This window comes from Gopherus evgoodei, chromosome 3, assembly GCF_007399415.2.
Source record: "Gopherus evgoodei ecotype Sinaloan lineage chromosome 3, rGopEvg1_v1.p, whole genome shotgun sequence".
Lineage (NCBI taxonomy): Eukaryota > Metazoa > Chordata > Testudines > Testudinidae > Gopherus > Gopherus evgoodei.
Genome location: NC_044324.1, coordinates 159,862,215 through 159,881,491, shown reverse-complemented (window position 1 = coordinate 159,881,491; position 19,277 = coordinate 159,862,215). Strand labels below are relative to the sequence as shown.

Below are 19,277 nucleotides of genomic sequence, written 5' to 3'. Positions count from 1 at the left end.
AATCAGCGACCATGCCTCCACGCACCAAACAAGCCCCAGCATGGACCAATGCAGAGCTGCAGGACCTCATAAGTGTTTGGGGAGAGGAGGCTGTGCAAGCACAACTGCGCTCCAGAAGGAGAAATTATGATACCTATGGGCAGATATCGCAGTCCTTGATGAGAAGGGGCCATGAACGGGACGCGTTGCAGTGCAGGGTCAAAATAAAAGAGCTGAGGAGTGCTTACTGCAAAGCTCGTGAGGGAAATCGCCGCTCAGGAGCTGCCCCCACAACCTGCCATTTTTACCAGGAGCTGGATGCCATACTTGGGTGTGACCCCACTGCCAATCTGAGGAGCACGATGGAGAGTTCAGAGCAGGGAGAAGTGGGGGAGGGTGTAGAGGAAGCCGACAGTGAGGCTACTGGCGTGGAGGGAGACACCCCGGAGTCCCAGGAGACATGCAGCCAGGAGCTCTTCTCAAGCCAGGAGGAGGCTAGCCAGTCACAGCAGCAGGAAGTTGATGGTGAGGAAGAAACTGAGGATCGTGCTCGGGGTAAGCAGATTTTTATGTTTTGGGAGAGGAGGGTTTGTGTTATGGCTGCCTGCATGCATGCCTAAACGTGGAATAGCCCATTGATTTGCTCTATCACGTCTCTGTAATCTGCCTCGGTAATCTCTTGAAAAGTTGCAGCCAGAGCATTTGCAATTTGCTTTCTCAAGTTGATCGGGAGAGCCACCGTGGTCCTTGTCCCGGTCAGGCTAACTCGTCCGATCCACTGTGCAGTGAGAGGTGGGGGGACCATGGCTGCACACAGGCAAGCTGCATAGGGGCCAGATTGGTATCCACATTGCTGTAGAAGACCCTCCCTCTCTTCCCAGGTAACACGCAGCAGTGATATGTCTGGCAGTAGGAAACCCTGTTGATAATTTAGGGATACTTGAGTGCAGGGCGCCAGGTTCGCGTTTCCCCAGCCCATTGCGCTGTTGTTTATTCCCCCCCCCAGCACGTAGCCAGCCACGCGGTGCGCTCCGGTGTTATGCACCCCCCTCCCAGCAGGCATCCAGCACCGCGGTGCGCTCCGGTGTTCCCCACTCCCCTCCCAGCACGTAGCTAGCCCCGCGGTGTGCTCCGGTGTTCCCCACCCCCCTCCCAGCACGGAGCTAGCCCCGCGGTGTGCTCCGGTGTTATGCACCCCCTCCCAGCAGGCATCCAGCACCGCGGTGTGCTCCGGTGTTCCCCACCCCCCTCCCAGCACGTAGCTAGCCCCGCGGTGTGCTCCGGTGTTCCCCACCCCCCTCCCAGCACGAAGCTAGCCCCGCAGTGCGCTCCGGTGTTATGCACCCCCCTCCCAGCATGTAGCTAGCCCCGCGGTGTGCTCCGGTGTTATGCACCCCCCTCCCAGCAGGCATCCAGCACCGCGGTGTGCTCCGGTGTTCCCTACCCCCCTCCCAACACGTAGCTAGCCCCGCGGCGCGCTCCGGTATTATGCACCCCTCTCCCAGCATGTAGCTAGCCCCGCGGTGTGCTCTGGTGTTATGTACCCCCCTCCAAGTAGGCATCCAGCACCGCGGTGCGTTCCCCCACACACACCAGCAGGACGGCGTGAACGCATACCAAAGCCCAACACCCCCCCCCCCCAGCAGCTTGCCACCTTCCTGTTCACTACTGTCCCCTGTTCAGGATACCAGCTACCTCCTGTACCCATTGCAGATAAACCCCAGTGACCCATCGGTCAATTCCCACTCCCAAGGGGAACTCGGGGGAAAACCACTCACCCCATTGCTTGCCATGACTTTAGCTTCCCTGCCCTCTCTGTGTTATGTGAGGTATGTGAGAAGGATGCCACCAAAAGTCTAAAAAGTCCTTCACTGTGTGATAATAAACAATGTAGCCTCTGTGTATTACATGGTTCTATCTCTCTTTTTTCTAGTGACCTTGACTAATGCAGCCGGATCACCGGCCTCACGTAGATTGCAGAACTTGAGACGAAATCCCAGAAAATCAAGAGGAATTGATCAAATCAGTTATGAGTCACTACAACAGAGAAAGTAGGAAGACACAGGAATGGAGAGAGAAAATGTATGAATGGAGACAGAGTGTACATGAATGGAGGCAAACAGAAAGCAGGAGAAAGGAATTGTCTGCCAAAAAAACCACAAAGCAGATGATAAGCCTCCTGGCTCGCCAAACTGAGTCTTTGGAGTCTCTCGTAGCCATGCAGACAAATATGTACCGTTGTCACCCACAGCCCTCCCAAAGCCCTCTTTCTTGTTCCCCAGTATTTCCACAAAACAACTTTCTCCAGCAGCCAGTTTCTTATTACCCCCGGCTGTCCCCAACACCTCTACAATCACCTACCAGCCCTGATAACTATAATTCTTACCCTGTTCACTCCACCCCCATTACCCTGCAGCATAGTAATCCTGAAGTGCAGCAGACATTGAATAGTGATCAAAATAGGACATATTCAAACCTGTGAATGTACAGTCCACCACCCCAACTCCCTTGCCTTTTATGTACTGTATGTTGAATAAAGGAATTTTTTTCTTTTTCACTATGTTATATTATTGCTGGAAGTGGTAAATATTGTACCCCAAGGTACAGCAAAGCACATCAAATGCACCAAACATTACTGTTGGCTCTCAGCATCAAATTGCTCCCTTAAAGCATCCCTAATCCTTGAAGCCCTTTCCTGGGCCTCCCTATTAGCCCTACTCTCTGGCTGAGCAAACTCATCCTCTAGGCGTCGAACCTCGGAGGTCCATTCCTCACTGAATCTTTCACCCTTCCCTTCACAAATATTATGGAGGGTACAGCATGCGGATATAACAGCGGAGATGCTGCTTTCCGCCAAATCTAGCTTCCCATAAAGACACCTCCAGCGGGCTTTCAAACGGCCAAAAGCACACTCCACAGTCATTCTGCACCAGCTCAGCCTGTAGTTGAACCGGTCCTTGCTCCTGTCAAGCTTCCCTGTATACGGTTTCATGAGCCATGGCATTAAGGGGTAAGCAGGGTCTCCAAGGATCACAGTGGGCATTTCGACGTCCCCTACTGTGATCTTGCGGTCTGGGAAAAAAGTCCCGGCCCTCAGCCTCCTGAACAGGGAACTGTTCCGAAAGATGCGTGCATCGTGCACCTTTCCAGGCCATCCTGAGTAAATGTCAGTGAAACGCCCACGGTGATCCACAAGCGCTTGCAGAACCACGGAGAAATACCCCTTGCGATTAACATACTCTGATGCCAGGTGGGGTGGTGACAGAATAGGAATATGCGTCCCATCTATTGCCCCTCCACAGTTAGGGAAACCCATTTCTGCAAAGCCATCCACAATGTCCTGCACGTTCCCAAGAGTCACAGTTCTTCTTAGCAGGGTGCGATTAATGGCTGTGCAAACTTGCATCAGCACCATTCCAACGGTAGACTTTCCCACTCCAAACTGGTTCACCACCGATCGGAAGCAGTCTGGAGTTGCCAGCTTCCAGATTGCAATAGCCACCTGCTTCTCCACTGGCAGGGCAGCTCTCAATCTCGTGTCCCTGCGCCGCAGGGTAGGGGCGAGCTCAGCACACAGTGCCATGAAAGTGGCTTTTCTCATCCGAAAGTTCTGCAGCCACTGCTCGTCATCCCAGGATTGCAGGACGATTTGATCCCACCACTGAGTGCTGGTTTCCCGAGCCCAAAGGCGCCGTTCCACGGTGCTGAGCATGTCTATTGCTGCCACAAGCAATTTAGTGTCTTCACCGTCAGGCGATTCAATATCATCGTCTGACTCCTCACTGTCACTGTCACTCTCACTTTGCAGCTGAAGGAATAGCTCCACTGCCATGCGTGATGTGCTGGCAACATTCATCAGCAAGGTCCTCAGCAGCTCAGGCTCCATTTATAACAAAAACCACAGAAATCGCGCTGCAGAATCACAATGCCACCAAACTGCTCGGAATGTGTAGCAAAGCATTGGAACAGGAAGCGGAAAGACCCGCACACTTCCTTCCCCTTCCCACAAGCCACAGCGCCAAAATGAGACGAGGTGCTCTGTGGGATAGCTGCCCACAATGCACCACTCCCAACAGCGCTGCAAGTGCTGTAAATGTGGCCAGACTGCAGCGCTGGTTGCTGTAAGTGTGGCCACTCTGCAGCGCTGGCCCTACACAGCTGTACTAACACAGCTGTAACTACCAGCGCTGCAAAACTGTAAGTGTAGCCATACCCTTAGACTTTGCTTACAAATCATCATTTGAAATTATTAGGTTGGCCAACATCACCGAAATGAATGCACTGGCATCATAAAAAACAGCTGTATAAGGAAGCAAGGAAGCTAGTCTATGTTCATACTTGTCAAATCTATTATACTTTTTCAGATACACATATTTTATCATACACTGTATAAGCTTTTAAAGTGTGTATTAATGTTTCAGTTTAAATTCAGATTTGGTATGTAACTACCTCACAAAACTGGGGGGGGGGTGTTGGGGAAATTCAGGGAGGGTGTAGGGAAATCACTGAAGGAGGGTTTGTTTCTGCTGGGCTGGGCTGGGGCAGGGTGTTTCCGCGGGCCGGGAGGTCCTGGGGGGAGGGGGGTGTTTCCGCGGGGCCGAGGGTTTTTGGCCCTCAGCTGTTTTCTTTGGAGAAATGTGGCCCTCACCGCTTTACAAGTTGCGCAGGCCTGCACTAGCATAAAGCTCACTTTATAAAGGAAAAAGTAAGAAACCTCCCACAAAAAGTGTAACATCACTGTGTCCAGTACTGCTGTAAATATCCTTGGACTGGAAATCAGTAAATGTCTCTTATAGCTGTTAGGTATAAACTTAGAGAAGTTAAAGACCATCCTGCTTCTAGAGATGGCCATATTACATAACAAATCAAGAGGGAACAATTTAAAAGCCTTATGCTAATTAACAAGGGCTCTAAGAATCATATTAAAAAGGGGAGATGCCAAGAGGAATACTTGGAAGAAGCCTCCCAGGGTAGAGGTATATTGTTCTTCTTCTCACGTTCTTCCAACACAATCATAGCTTTCTTTTCCAGTGTTGGGCACACATGCCCCATCTGTAACACTGGCAAGATATTCCATGGTGCATAGTTCCTCCAGGATCTGGCAGACCAACAGATGTTACATGGTTTGTGTTTCACTGCAGTCACGTTTGTCTGGATTGTTGGAATAGCCTCACTTCCGCAAATTGACTTTTGACCCACCAGCTCTTGTTTGGAAGTAATTTAAACATCTCCAGGTTGACTAATCCTTCTCTGCACCCATGGGAAGTGTGACAGATTGAATCACAGAAACCCCCCTGGGAGCTGCCAACTGACGTGCCAAGACTACCTCTGCTCCTGTTTTCCCTGCCAGCTCAGGACTCCAGCACCCTGTCTTGCTGAGCCAGGCACTCCCATCTGCTCCAACAAAGACCCAGGGTCTGAATTACTTGCCCCAAAGCTGCAGATTTACCTGAAAACAGCTCACAGAAGTGTGCTTGTCTTTAGTACTTAGATGCCCAACTCCCAATGGGGTCTAAATCCAAATAAATCCATTTTACCCTGTATAAAGCTTCTGCAGGGTAAACTCATAAATTGTTCACCCTCTATAACACTGATAGAGAGATATGCATAGTTGTTTGCTCCCCGAGGTATTAATACATACTTTGAGTTAATAAGTAAAGTGATTTTATTAAATACAGAAAGTAGGATTTAAGTGGTTCCAAGTAGTAACAGACAGAACAAAGGAAGCTACCAAGCAAAATAAAATAAAATGTGCACATCCATGTCTAATCAAACTAAATACACATAATCTCACCCTCAGAAATGCTTCAGTAAGTTTTTCCTCCCACTGGACATCTTCTAGGCCGGGCACAATTCTTCCTCCTGATACAGCTCTTTTTCCAGCTCAGGTGGTAGCTAGGGGATTCTTCATTATGACTCCACTCCTCTCTTTGTTCTGTTCCACCCCTTTATATATCTTTTGCATAAGGCGAGAATCCTTTTGTCCCTCTCTGGGTTCCCACCCCCTCCTTCTCAATGGAAAAATACCAGGTCAAAGATGGATTCCAGTTCAGGTGACATCACATCACTGCAAGACTTCAAGCCTTCATTCCTTCCAGCCTGACTCACAGGAAGGCCTGCCTGCAAACAGAGCCATCCACAGTCAATTGCCCTGGTTAATGGGAGTCATTATGATTCCAAACCACCATTAATGGCCCACTCTTTGCATAATTACAATAGGCCCTCAGAGTTATATTTCATATTTCTTATTTCAGATACAAGAGTGTTACATTTATACAAATAGGATGACCACACTCAGTAGATTATAAGCTTTGTAATGATACCTTACAAGAGGCCTTTTGCATGAAGCATATTCCAGTTACATTATATTCACTCATTACCATATTTTTATAAAACCATATAGACTGCACAACATCACAGGAAGGCATTCAGCAATGTGCATTTTGACATCCTTGTGAAGTATTTCAAGTTGCCTGTGCCACATTTCCAGTCATGCAGCCATCATGGATTTTTTTTAAGCAGTTCCGTTAAGCTTTTCCATGATTTCAGATGGTTAACTGCTGTGGTATGGCCATGGAGTATATGACTGGTATCTTGAGGTATACTGGGAAAGTTTATCAGAGGTAGGGGAAGTAGTGTGGAGGGAGTCATCTGTGGCTAGTGTTCTCTCTGGTCCATTTTGTACATAACACAAGAGACCTCGATGCAATCACTGCCTTAGTTTCTTATTTTCTGGAAAGATCCTTCAGGACTTGTACACAATACTGCTTATGTTGTTATAACTTATGTCACTCAGGGGTGTGAATAAGCCACCTCCCTGAACGATGTAAGTTACACCAACCGAAGCACCAGTGTGTGGGAGAGCTCTCTCCGGTTGGCATAGAGCACTTCTAGTGTAGACCAGCCATTAGCTAGTGTTCTGCATCACCATGGGAGATCCTTGCATTCAGTTCCTGGTCTGCTATCCTGTTCCACAAGCCAAAAGGAAGATTATTAGTGTTCTGGTTCCACTCAAACACCCTAATCAAGATCAGTGCCCTGTTTGTGCTAGACACTGTATAAAATAATAAGATGTGATTCCCCTGCCCCAAAAAGTTTATAATCCAATTTAAGGTGCAACAACTAAGTGTAACAAATGGGGGTGGGGAGGCAGTAATAAGAACAGAGTTGCAGTTTAGCTAGAAACAGCAACAGGGTATCCTGCATGTGCTTATGAACTCCTGACCCTTAATTCAACCGAATGGCTGGATTTTGAAGTAGTGTTTGCTCATTCCTTCAGTTTTAAGAGGACATTGTGCCAAGTGAATTTTCATGCTGCTGAAACAGCCATAAGAAAGCCAGTTAAGTCTGTGGAAAAGTCTGTAAGTGAACTTATTGCTCCCCAAGAGAAGATGTAGTATCTCTTAGCCATCAATCCTTAAGAAACCTACTCCTGAAGAGGCATCACAAATACTGCAAATGAAAGGTGTTGATCAGCCTAGCATCTAAGGTAATAAGGGCCTCATAAAGTCCCCATGATCCATGTTATATCTCCTATATCAACAGTAAGAATATGATTTGGTCATGCAGGTCACAGATTCCATGAGTTTATCAGATGGCTGCGACTTCTTCAGCTCCAGCTTCAGCCCTCCTGAAGCAGGGCTTGGACTTCGGACCCCACATGACCACATCCTGATTTTGTACACTTTTACGATGACTGGTCCATGGATTTCTCCTAATAAAACATGACAAAGTCCAGAAGAAAGCAACAAAAATGACAAAGGTCTAGAAAACAAACTATGAGGAAAGACTGAAAAAAAAATGGGTTTAGTCTTGAGAGTAAGGGGGGGACATGACAATTTTCATGTACATAAAAAGTCATTACAAAGAGAAGGGTGAAAAATTAAGTAATGGGCATAAATTGCAGCAAAGAAGGTTTAGAGTGGACATTAGGAAAAACTTCTTAACTGTCAGTGTAGCTAAGCATTGGAACAAATTGCCTAGGGAGCGTGTGTCATCTCCATCTTTTAAGGTTTTTAAGAACAAGTTAGACACACACCTGTCAGCGACTGTCTAGGTTTACTTAGTCCTGCCCTGAGTATAGGGGGCTGGACTAGCTGACCTACTGAGGTCCCTCCCAGTCCTACATTTCTCTGTGTCTATGCCTTGGGGCTGATGAAGAAACGCAGCGATAGCTATAAGAAAAGGCTCTATTTACTATTATTTTATCATGGTTACCTAGGAGCCCCAATCAAGCACCAGGACTCAACTGTGCTAAGAGGGGGTCCAAGAGGGGCGATCTAAGGAGGAGGCCCAAGGCCCAGGGAAGTTTACAGTTGGTCTAACTGCAGCCTGGCCTCCCTCTGGCAGCCGAGGGCTACACCTCCCAGGTATAAAAACCAGGCCAGCTGATCCTGAACCCCACGCGCACCCCGGGCTGCTACTCCCAAGGGCGGGCCCTGGGCACGAGTGTAAGGAGAGCTGGGCGGGTGTAAGGAGCTGGAGACCCAGCGCCTCCCTCCAGCAGCCCGCCGCAGGGGGGGGCTCTGCTGATCCCAGCGAGGGCTACCAGGGCTGATGGTGCTCCGGGCCCCGCGGCCGCGATGCGCCCTTGGCGCCAAGCTTCCCAAACGAGCGCAGCGGCCCTGAGCCCGCCCCTCCGTCAGGCTGGGGAGAGTTCCCGCGCCTGAGCCTCGCTCCAAGATGGCGGCGTCGCAGGCTGCTGCCCGGCCTCTTCCCGCCCGAGCGCTCCGGAAGCGGAAGTGGCGCGGAGTCTGGGGGGGGAGGCGATCAGAGCCGATTCCCAAGATGGCGGCCCCCGGCTTGCTGCGCGGTGGCTGGAGCCGGCTGGTCTCTGGTCTCCTGGGGCTGGGGGGCGGCTGGGCCCGGCCTCCGACCCGCGCGCTCCGGCAGGGTGAGTCTTGTGGGGGCGCCGCTCCCCTGCCGGAAGACGCGAGCCGGAGGGAGCCCGCGCTGCGCTGCCGCCCTGGTCAGAGCGAGGAGGGCGAGTCTCGCTGGGGGCAGCGGGCGGGGAAGGGCCGCAGGCTCCTGGCCGTCAGGGTAAAATCTACCCCTGCTGCTGGCGCCGCATCTGGGCCTAGAACCAGGAGGCGCCCATCAGCCACGTCGGCCGGCCGGCCCGGGGCTGAGATTGGCACTTGTAGGGTGCCGCCCCCTCCGAGCTGCGTGGCACAGGTCGGCTTGTGAGCGAGCAGCGAGGGGGTGGGACTAGCGATAGGGGGTTCAAGAGACCTGATCTCAGGTGCTTGTTTAGACATGTGCTTCCTGTGTGGCTCTGGACAAGTCACATTATCTGCCCACATGTGTAATGAGGATAATGCTTCCCTTCCCCAAAAGGGTGTGGTGCAGATACACTCCATTGATGATTGTCCACCCCTGAGTTACTGCAATGATAAGGGACATATAAGTAATCTAAAACAAACAGAAATAATTGTATTGTCACTAAAGTTGCAATAATTAAGGTGCAGGTTTAATTTCCCATCGTTATGAATGGGAGAACCTCCAAAATCACAGTTCTGCGCTTTTAGTTTCACAAAGCAAGGTGTTTGTACTCTGTCTGAAGATTATCACAGCCAGAAGGGCAAGAAAGTTTCTTTCCTCCATACACAGGCTTTAACCATGGAGAAACTAAAAACACTGAAGGGAGCCTAAATGCTTGACATTTAAGATTGCTTTGACTTAAGAGGGTCTCTTGTCTTCCTTGATCAGAATTAGCCAGAGATTATAAGGAAATCATAAAACTTTTGAACACACCACAGATATACTCCAAAACAATAAAAATTGAGCAATGAGAGATCCCCAGGTTGAAATGCCTGCTCTTTGCTCTGCCTATTGGTCTCCTACGGTTACTTTGCCTGCAGCTGCCCACTAGTAAAGCATTACCTTTGGCAGTCTTCGTACCTCATGTTTGCTTTGTTGGGGAATCACACTCACTCTTGCATCCCTGACTTCTGTCCACCACATGTTTTGTTTATACGTAATTTCAGTTTATTAATTAAAAGAAAATCACTAGTTCCAGCTTGAATATGTCTGACCTTGTTTTCCATCTTTTATTTTTGCAGTTGTGGAAGTTACAGAAGGAAGTACAACTGTTGTAAGTTATTACTTTTTTCCAAGTCACAATACACACTACTTCTAAAGCCACATTTTTGTGGTATGGGTAGAAACACATTTTCTTCAGAGATGAAGTTGTCGGGAGGTTTTTTTTGGTCACATTGGCATATTTTGTCTGGAGGTGGGACATATAGTACATGTTAACATTGGAGGTCCTGGCTGTGGGGGAGACTTGTTAGATGGAAGGGGGTTGGAATCCTTCATATGCAATGGGTCAATGAAAATGAGGGACATATGGTATGGATTAAAGCCTACATCACAGCTCAGCACCTGTAGTTCCCTCAGCAAGGGTAGCACTCTTGGCTTCTGGTTCCCCAGCCTTTCCTCTTGAGTGGTGGAATTCGTCTCTCTCCCTTCAGACTGGGAGCAGTTTAAACTCTGATATCCTCATCAGAAGACAGACTTTTTTTGCATTCTCTTCAGAGATGGTTAACTGTGTAATTACCACAGTTAATATACTACACAGCTCTTTATAAGCAAGCACATTTTATTCTTAAGGTAAAAGCAATAAAGCAAAAACATTAAAAACCATAGAAGAACCTACATGCATACTAGTAAGCTTACCAGAAATCATCCTAACTCCAAAATGGACTCTGGCAGATGATCAGTCCTTCAGACCCCACACAGGTGTCTTTCTTTGGTTTCAAGTTCATAACATCCTTTTCTCAGAACAAGAACACAGGCTTGTGGAGTCTTAGCTTGCCAAAGTCCTTCCAGCCCTTCCCTAAGTATTGGGGCCCTCAGTGGACTTGAGATTCTGTCCATTTTCTAGATCAGGAAGAAGGCAAACACCAAAAAGGAGAGCGATTTGTTATATTACCAGCAGGTATAAGTAGGAGTGATCGGACGAATTCAAAGGTGGCCTACAATCATCCTTTCTTTGCTAGTGATGTGTAGACAAGATTTGGCAAGACAGCACTTACCAAAACGTGTGTTTTCTAAAAAGCTTGGGTTTCTTTTTTGGTTATTTTTACATTAGATATCATGTATTGACTGAAATCTGAGCACCTTACTGGGTCGGAGTTTTTATATTTATTTTTAGCTTTGTTTCATTATATAACATAAGTGTCCTTGATATGAAATTGTTCGTATTTTTAACATTTGTACCAATAAGAGTAAAACCAATCAGCAGCCAGAAGTCCATGTGCACCAGCACTCAGCATTCTTTTCTGCAAAAATTTGGAGAAAAAGATGAACCAGCACCATGCCCAGAAGGTCAAAAGATCAGTGCTATTTCAGCCCAAATGGAGAAATGAACTCTAATGTTGGAAGCCCCTCAGGGAGAACACCCTACTAAAAGCGTCTCCATTCAAAAACAAGGGACTTTCATGTAAGTGGATTACTGAAATCTGCACAGTCTTCAACTTCCAAGCTCCATCCAGAGCACTTCTCAATAAACTAGACTTGAGGTGACAAAAGTGTAAATCATAGTAGCAAGATCCTTATTTGAAAGAAATGATCACAAATTCGTGGCCAGATGTAAATGGGGGGTGGGGGGGAAAGAGATGCTGATAATTTCTGCAACATAATCTCTTAACTGCAACTGGAGATCTATCAGTATCCACAGAGAGGAAACTCTCAACAAATGGTGGGCGCACAGCATCAATTAAGAGGCAGACATAGTCTTCCTCATATATTCCACCCATCCTACCAACATCACTTCAGTCTCTTCTGGATTCTGCCTCAGACAGCTAGCCTTTATCTGTATTCCGATCTTTATCAAACATTGAGAAAGGTATTTACTATGTATGGATGAGAGTGTGCTGGGTCTTATCAGCGCACGAAAACATAAACTTATATGCCTCCTTATTAGCCCTTCTGCAGGCCCCGTATGCACAATGAACACATGGTGTGAAAACACAGAAACCTACATAAGAGTAATCAGGTATAGAGGAGCCAAAAAATACATTCTGAAATTTCTCTCAAGAGATGAGACTGAAGCCACTCAGGTCATGTGGCTCTTTTCTAGGGTTCACAGACAAGTCAACAACACCTCGTGGTCAGCAGTATCAAAGACAGCTGATAGATGTAATAAGTCAACATGGATGCTAGATCTTTATCTATTACCAGGATGGAATTGTTTATCAAATGAGTCATTGCAGTGTTTAATGTTACCAGGTCTACACCCAAACTGACAAAGAACAGAATCTAGATGCTGGCCTGTGTTTGGCTAGATTGTTAATATCAAGCGATGATTTTTGAGTCATGCAGCTGTACAACAGCTTCCTTAATAAAAGTTATATGTACTGAGAGATTTTGCCCACGGTGGTTTAACTGTACTTCACTGGGCAAGAAGGGCATTGGTCCAGAACACAGGCTGTGGCATGAAATATTCCCAACAGCCAGCACCTCACTGGGTGACATCGACCCAAACTCAAAACACTAAGGATTTGTCCCCATCACTACTACCTTGCACTCGCAGAAGTAGACAGCTCAGTCTGAATTCTCCAGATTTTTTACCTACAAAGTAATATGAAATGTCTGCAAAATAGGAGGGATTCGAATTAATTGAGCTCTCCACTACTCAACACAAATCCACTGATCAAGACTTACCAGGCCCTAATGACTCTTTGGACTTGTGCCAGCTCCTATGTACATCTGAAATGCTTGTTCTGTATGTACCTGACTATAAACAGCTTAGTACAGGGACTTTTTTATGTTCATACAGTGCTGAGTAAGCTGTTGGAACTTGAGCGATAAGCCTGCATACCCCGAATGTATACATAGGCCTGAACCATGGGCTCTTCATCTGATCAATGTATCCTCTGACTTGTTTCCCAGATTGAGGGCAAAATTATAGAAGATGTCAAAACCCCAACTCCTCCTAACCCTTCTGGTCAGTGTCCCATTTGTCGCTGGAACCTGAAGCACAAATACAATTATGAGGTAAGTGTGGTGACACTTAGCTAGTTGAATGTTATTCTCAAAGCTGTACTCATGCTGCTACTAAACTGCCCAGCCTGCCATTCTTTTAGCTTCCTGGGCAGAATAAAGATTCACAGCTCCATCTCCTCCTTAAGGTTTAGTGAAAAACCCCTTGTGCGAGAGCAGTTCCTTCAAACCCACAACTGACTTCGATGAACAGCATCTAAGCACAGCTGGCTAGTCCTGTGCTAACTACTGTCCTGTTACCAATGTGTCCTCTAAATTTTCCTTGTACTGAGCAGTTTACAAACTTTCCAGAGCCTCATGTGGTAGAGCCTCCATCCATGGGGGAACAGAGTGAAGGCAGAGACTGGGAGCAGCTGGACCCTATGCGTTGAGTCATCGGGTCGCAATGCCATTTGAATTTGGCAGGCTGCTCCTCCATCATGCCAGCAGGGAAAGGGTTCAACCATTACACCACCCAGCTCTGGTAACTGCTTCCCCATTGGCAGAGGTGTGACCTGATCTGTGGGCCGGGGGGAGAGAGGGGCGCAAAGCTGGCCACAGTCAGAAAAACTCCAAGTTCCCACAGCCAATGTGAAGGCAGTAACCAGAGCCAGGTGGCATGGGGCATTGCCTTCCGTAAGTGAGCGGTGTTGTGCCAATTGGTGGTGTGTCTTGGCGCATGGACTTCAGAGCCCAGTCACAGGCTGCATTCCATTCCCACCGACACTGGTTCTGTGGCACACCACTCAGCTCTGGTTACTTCTTTCCCATTGGCAGAGGTGTGCCCTGCTTGCTGCTGGGGTGCCTTGGCCAGAACCTTATTGTCTGTCAGCACTCAAACGGTCAGCCAATGGGTGGCAGTAACTGGAGCTGGATGGTGAGGTGGGGGCAGAGTCAAAGTTGTAAGTAGCATGGTTTGTGATGTGTGGTACATGGAAGATTGCTGTGTGACCGTGAATGTGCACAGTTTAGGGAATATTGCCTACCACACAGCCCTCCTTTGAATCCTTCATATCTGGTCTGGAGTAGTGTGCGTGCAGCGGGAAGGAAGGGATAGGACATGTTAGAACAGGGGTCATCAACCTTTCAGAAGTGGTATGCGGAGTCTTCATTTATTTACTCTAATTTAAGGTTCCATGTGCCAGTAATACATTTTAATATTTTTAGAATGTCTCTTTCTATAAGTCTATAATATATAACTAAACTATTGTTGTATGTAAAGTAAACAGGGTTTTTTAAATGTTTAAGAAAGCTTCATTTAAAATTAAATTAAAATGCAGAGCCCCCCGGACCGGTGGCCAGGACCTGGGCAATGAGTGCCACTGAAAATAGCTTGCGTGCTGCCTTCAGCCCTCATGCCATAGGTTGCCTACCCCCGTGTTAGAACTTTGGAAACATATGCATCCCTCGCCACCCAGCATATGATCTGGAATTGATTTATCTTTCTAATGTGCCCCAGTATCCAACATTGAATCAGTCCTCCAGCTGGACTCTAGGTAGTAAACCTGCTGCTGGGCAGCTTGTTCAAGCCTATTCCTGACTCCAGGTAGCTCAGAAAGCTTGAGTCATTGTTCCCAAAGAGGAATTAGCTGTAATGTCTCCAAACCCTGCCAACTTCTCATTGCCATCAGTTATCTTTATAACTGGATGGTGGAAAATGGGAAGGGGACAGGGGAAGATGTTTAGAAACATGACAAATGCCCAATAACTGTTTTACACAAAGTTGTGCCTGGATATAGAGTTGTCCGCAAAAATAGCGTTTCTGTGTTTGAAACTCCTTTCCTGTCAATAAAAGGAAATGGATTTCCAGCAAGTATTTTTAGGGGAAATCTAGTGTGAGAGGGTTATAGAGGAATTTTTAAAATACACTGGCGAAAGGCAGTAGAGAATCCTATAATAAAGGCCCAAAAGTGCCTTTGAAAACCCATAATATGGGAAATTAGACTTGGAGAACGTAGTATTACAAGGGGCTTTCCAAAAACTGCATTTGAAAAATAAAGCCAAAAACCCCACTACCAAACAAAAAATATCTGTACTAGAAATAGAAAGGAAGGGAACCAGACAAGAATGCACAGTTACAAGATAAGGCAACCAAAAATGCAGAATAAGTTAATGCCAGTGGGATTAGGGGGATATAGATACAAATACATCTGGAGGAAAATAAATACTTATGAGAAAGTAAGCCCACTAATGATGAGGGGGTTGAAAGCCAGAATGATTCTAAAATGGCTGAGCTGCTCTCATGTATCCATAACAAGAAAAATAAGGAAAAGAAGTTTGAATAATTGGGTAGTGATGACAGTCCTGTGAATAAGCTATTGCAGGCCTGCACAACTCGTAAAGCAGCGAAGGCCACATTACTCCAAAGAAAACAACTGAGGGCTAAACCCCCCCGGCCCAGCGGAAACACTCCGCCCCAGCACCGCCCAGCCCTGCAGAAACAAACCCTCCTTTCCCGTCCCACCAAAACAGCTGTGGGCCAAAAAGGAAGGTTGGGGGCAGGGAGGTGTGATACTTGATTTTAAATCAACCAGGGACTCCCAGCTGAAGAGCCGGCTGGGAGCTCTCAGGGTCAAATTAAAGGGCCTGGGGCTCCGGCGGCTGCTGGAACCCAGAGCTTTGTGGGACTGGGGCAGGGATTTAAAGGGCCCAGAGCGCCTGCTGCTGAGGGGAGCCCGAGCCCTTTAAATCCCAGCCCCAGCGCATCTGCTGGAGCCGCCGCCGGGATTCAAAGGGCTCTGGGCTGCCCGTGGCGGCGGGGAGCCCTGATCCCTTTAAATCTCAGCCGCGGCTGGCAATCTCTGCGGGGAGCCCTGAGCCCTTTGAATCCCGGCCACGGCTGAGATTTAAAGGGCTCTGGGCTCCCCACAGCTGTGGGGAGCCCAGAGCCTTTGAATCCCGTCCGCAGCTGGCAGGGCTGGCTTTAGGAAGTGCGGGGCCCAATTCGAACATTTTCGGCGGGGCCCCGGCAGGGATGACTGAAAGAAAGAAAAAATGTAAAAAAAAAAAGAGCCTTTCATTTCTTAGCAACCAGTTCCCTATAAAAAGTTCTGCCACAGTATGTATTTTTTGTACCAGTAGGGTTACCATACGTCCGTATTTTCCTCCTGGATGGCGATTTAAGATCCAAAAAGCCTGACATGTCTGGGAAAGTACAGATGTATGTTAACCCTACCTAAAGTTCTTTTTTAAAAAGATGTATCTGAACTAGAAATGAGCTCCGCCTCTCCCTGAGTGTGTGCTAGGGTGCATGTGTGGGTCCCAGCTGCTCCCTGCCCACCTCATTGAAGCAGGTGTGCAGGGTTACTTCCCTGGGAACTACAGGGCACCAGTGGACATGGGGCTGGCTGGAGGTGGGGGGGAGGTGGCTGGAGGTAGGGTCTGGCTGCAGGCTGGGCAAAGGGTGTGGGGCAAGCTGGAGACGGCGTGTGGGATGGGCTGGCTGGCTTCAGGCAGGGCCACAGTGGGGGTGCGACAGGGTTGGCAGGGCTGGAGACAAAGGAGTGCAGGACTGGCTGGATTCAGGCAGGGGGGTGCGGCTGGGGTTGGCTGGAGACAGGGAAGGGAGTGCAGGGCTGGCTGGAGATGGGTTGGTGCAGGGCTGAAGGAAAGGCAGGGGGTGAGGGGCTGGTTGGAGATAGGAACTGGTGCAGGCAGGGCAGGAGGTGCGGCAGGGGTTGGCTGCGGGCAACTGGTGCAGGTACAGGGGGTACAGCCCATCCTGTATGGTGAGTGCTCCCTCCTCCTGCCTCCCCCACCAGGGTAGCAGTAGCAGCCCATGGCTCAGGAGCTATTTAAAGGGCCTGGGGCTCCCCTGCTTCCACTGCCCCAGCCCTGTAAATAGCTGCAGGAGCCCTGGGGAAATGGTGGGGCTCCAGGGGCTATTTAAAGGACCAGGGCAGCAAAGGCATCTGGAGAGCCCACCCACCCCCACCCCAGGGCTCTGGGGGCTATTTAAAGAGCCCGCGGCTCCCCTGCTTCTACCACCCCAGCCCTGTAAATAGCCGAGGGAGCCCTGGGGAAGCGGTGTGGCTTCAGCAACTATTTAAGGACCGGGTCGGCAGATACAGCTGGAGCCTCGGCCCTTTAAATAGCTCCCAGAGCCCCCCACTATCCCAGGGCTCTGGGGGTATTTAAAGGGCCCGGGGCTCCCCTTCTTCTACCGCTCCAGCCCTTTAAATAGCCACGGGAACCCTGGGGAAGTGGTGGGGCTCCGGTGGTTATTTAAAGGGTTGGGGCGGTAGAAGCGATGGGAACCCCGGACTTTTTAAATAGCCCCCAGAGTCCCACAGCCCTACCCCAGGGCTCCAACAGTGGTGCTCTGATGGCAATTTAAAGGGCCTGGGAGCCACAGGCCTTTTAAATTGCCCCCTGGAGAAGCTGGGCCACCCCTCTACAGCGCACTGGCTTTTGCCAGTACACCGTACTGGGGCTTGGGCATGTGGCTCTCTTAGGGGCGGGCTGATTCAGGGGAATTGGTTGAATTGGCCTAAAGCCGGCCCTGGCAGCTGAGATTTAAAGGGCTCTGGGCTCTCTGCGGCTGCGGGCAGCCCAGAGCCCTTTGAATCCCGGCTGAGATTTAAAGAGCTCTGAGCTCGCGGCTGCCTGCAGCTCAGAGCCTTTTCAATCGTGGCCGTGGCTGAGATTTAAAGAGCTCTGGGCTCCCCCTCACTGCAGGCAGCTCAGAGCCTTTTGAATCCGGGCCGTGGCTGAGATTTAAAGAGCTCTGAGCTCCCCGCCACTGCGAGCAGCCCAGAGCCCTTTGAATCGTGGCCGCGGCTGGGATTTAAAGGACTCTGGACTCCCCGTGGCTGTGGGCAGCGCAGAGCCTTTTGAATCCCGGCCGCTGCTGAGATTTAAAGAGCTCTAAGCTCCCCGCTGCTGCAGGCAGCACAGAGCCCTTTGAATCCTGGCTGCGGCTGAGATTTAAAGGGCTCTGGACTCCCAGCCGCTGCGGGCAGCCCAGAGCCCTATGAATCCTGGCCGCGGATGAGATTTAAATGGCTCTGGGCTCCCCACCGCTGCGGGCAGCCCAGAGCCTTTTGAATCCCGGCCGCGGATGAGATTTAAAGAGCTCTGGGCTCCCCACCACTGTGAGCAGCCCAGAGCCCTTTGAATCGCGGCCACGGCTGGGATTTAAAGGACTCTGGGCTCCCCGCGGTTGTGGACAGCGCAGAGCCTTTTGAATCCCTACCGCGGCTGAGATTTAAAGAGCTCTGGGCTCCCAGCCGCTGCGGGCAGCGCAGACCCTTTTCAATCCTGGCCGCGGTTGAGATTTAAAGGGCTCTGGGCTCCCAGCCGCTGCGGGCAGCCTAGAGCCCTGTGAATCCCAGCCGCGGTTGAGATTTCAATGGCTCTGGGCTCCCCACCGCTGCTGGCAGCCAAGAGCCTTTTGAATCCCGGCCGCGGCTGAGATTTAAAGAGCTCTAAGCTCCCCGCCGCTGCGGGCAGCCCAGAGCCCTATGAATCCCGGCCGCGGCTGAGATTTAAATGGCTCTGGGCTCCCCACCGCTACGGGCAGCCCAGAGCCTTTTGAATCCCGGCCGCGGCTGAGATTTAAAGAGCTCTGAGCTCCCCGACTCTGCGAGCAGCTCAGAGCCTTTCGAATCCTGCCACGGGCCGCACAGTGAGCTTCTGCGGGCCGCATGTTGTGCAGGCCTGAGCTATTGCAAAAAAGCAGGTAAGGAAATTCTTAGAGACATTGACTTATACACATACCAGCAGGTCAAGATCACATGCAGCCTTCCAGGGTCTTGAGGGAATTAGCTAACTGACTGCTCCATTAGCAGTTATTTTTGAAAAGGCATGAAAAACTGAGGAAGTACCAAAGGATTTGAAAATAGTGAATGAGATAAATATGAGAGAGGGAAATATGGTCCTGGCAATTGCCTTTTGGGAAATCTAACCTCTGTTCCTAGTTATATAACAAACAAAAGGGGAGAACCACACTGAGCACTCACCGGATAACGGAACTTAGGAGCAACAAGTAGTGTTGAGGGGTTATGAAGAATCATGCTGAACAAAAACTTATTCCACGCAGGTGACACAGTAAGTGGGGGATTTAAACGTCAATAAAACATTTGATAGTGTCTAGTGAAATATTGTAGAAATTAAATTGGCTAGGATGAAGCATTATCAATGGATTGAACACACTATGAGCAGAGTGCAATAAGAAATGATTGAGGGAAGTGGTCCAATGGCTGGTCTCGTCTTCGTAATTATCTAGAAGAATCAGGAAATAGAATGATAAATTTGCAGATGATACTAAATTGGGAGGAGTTGCAAACAGTGAGGATAGAAAAATACTATCCATC

The 19,277-nt window shown here is 49.1% G+C and overlaps 1 protein-coding gene across 1 annotated transcript in view; it reads left to right on the top strand.

The window, feature by feature from the left end:
* The first annotated feature begins 8,754 nt into the window (after positions 1–8,754).
* Positions 8,755–19,277, top strand: part of MRPS18A (mitochondrial ribosomal protein S18A) — a 30,847-nt gene continuing 20,324 nt past the window's right edge. Inside the window, exons 1-3 of the mRNA XM_030557193.1 lie at positions 8,755–8,872; positions 10,041–10,072; positions 12,874–12,978. Of these exons, the coding sequence (XP_030413053.1) occupies positions 8,767–8,872; positions 10,041–10,072; positions 12,874–12,978 (243 nt within the window). The 5' untranslated portion in view covers positions 8,755–8,766. The remainder of the gene's footprint in view (positions 8,873–10,040; positions 10,073–12,873; positions 12,979–19,277) is intronic.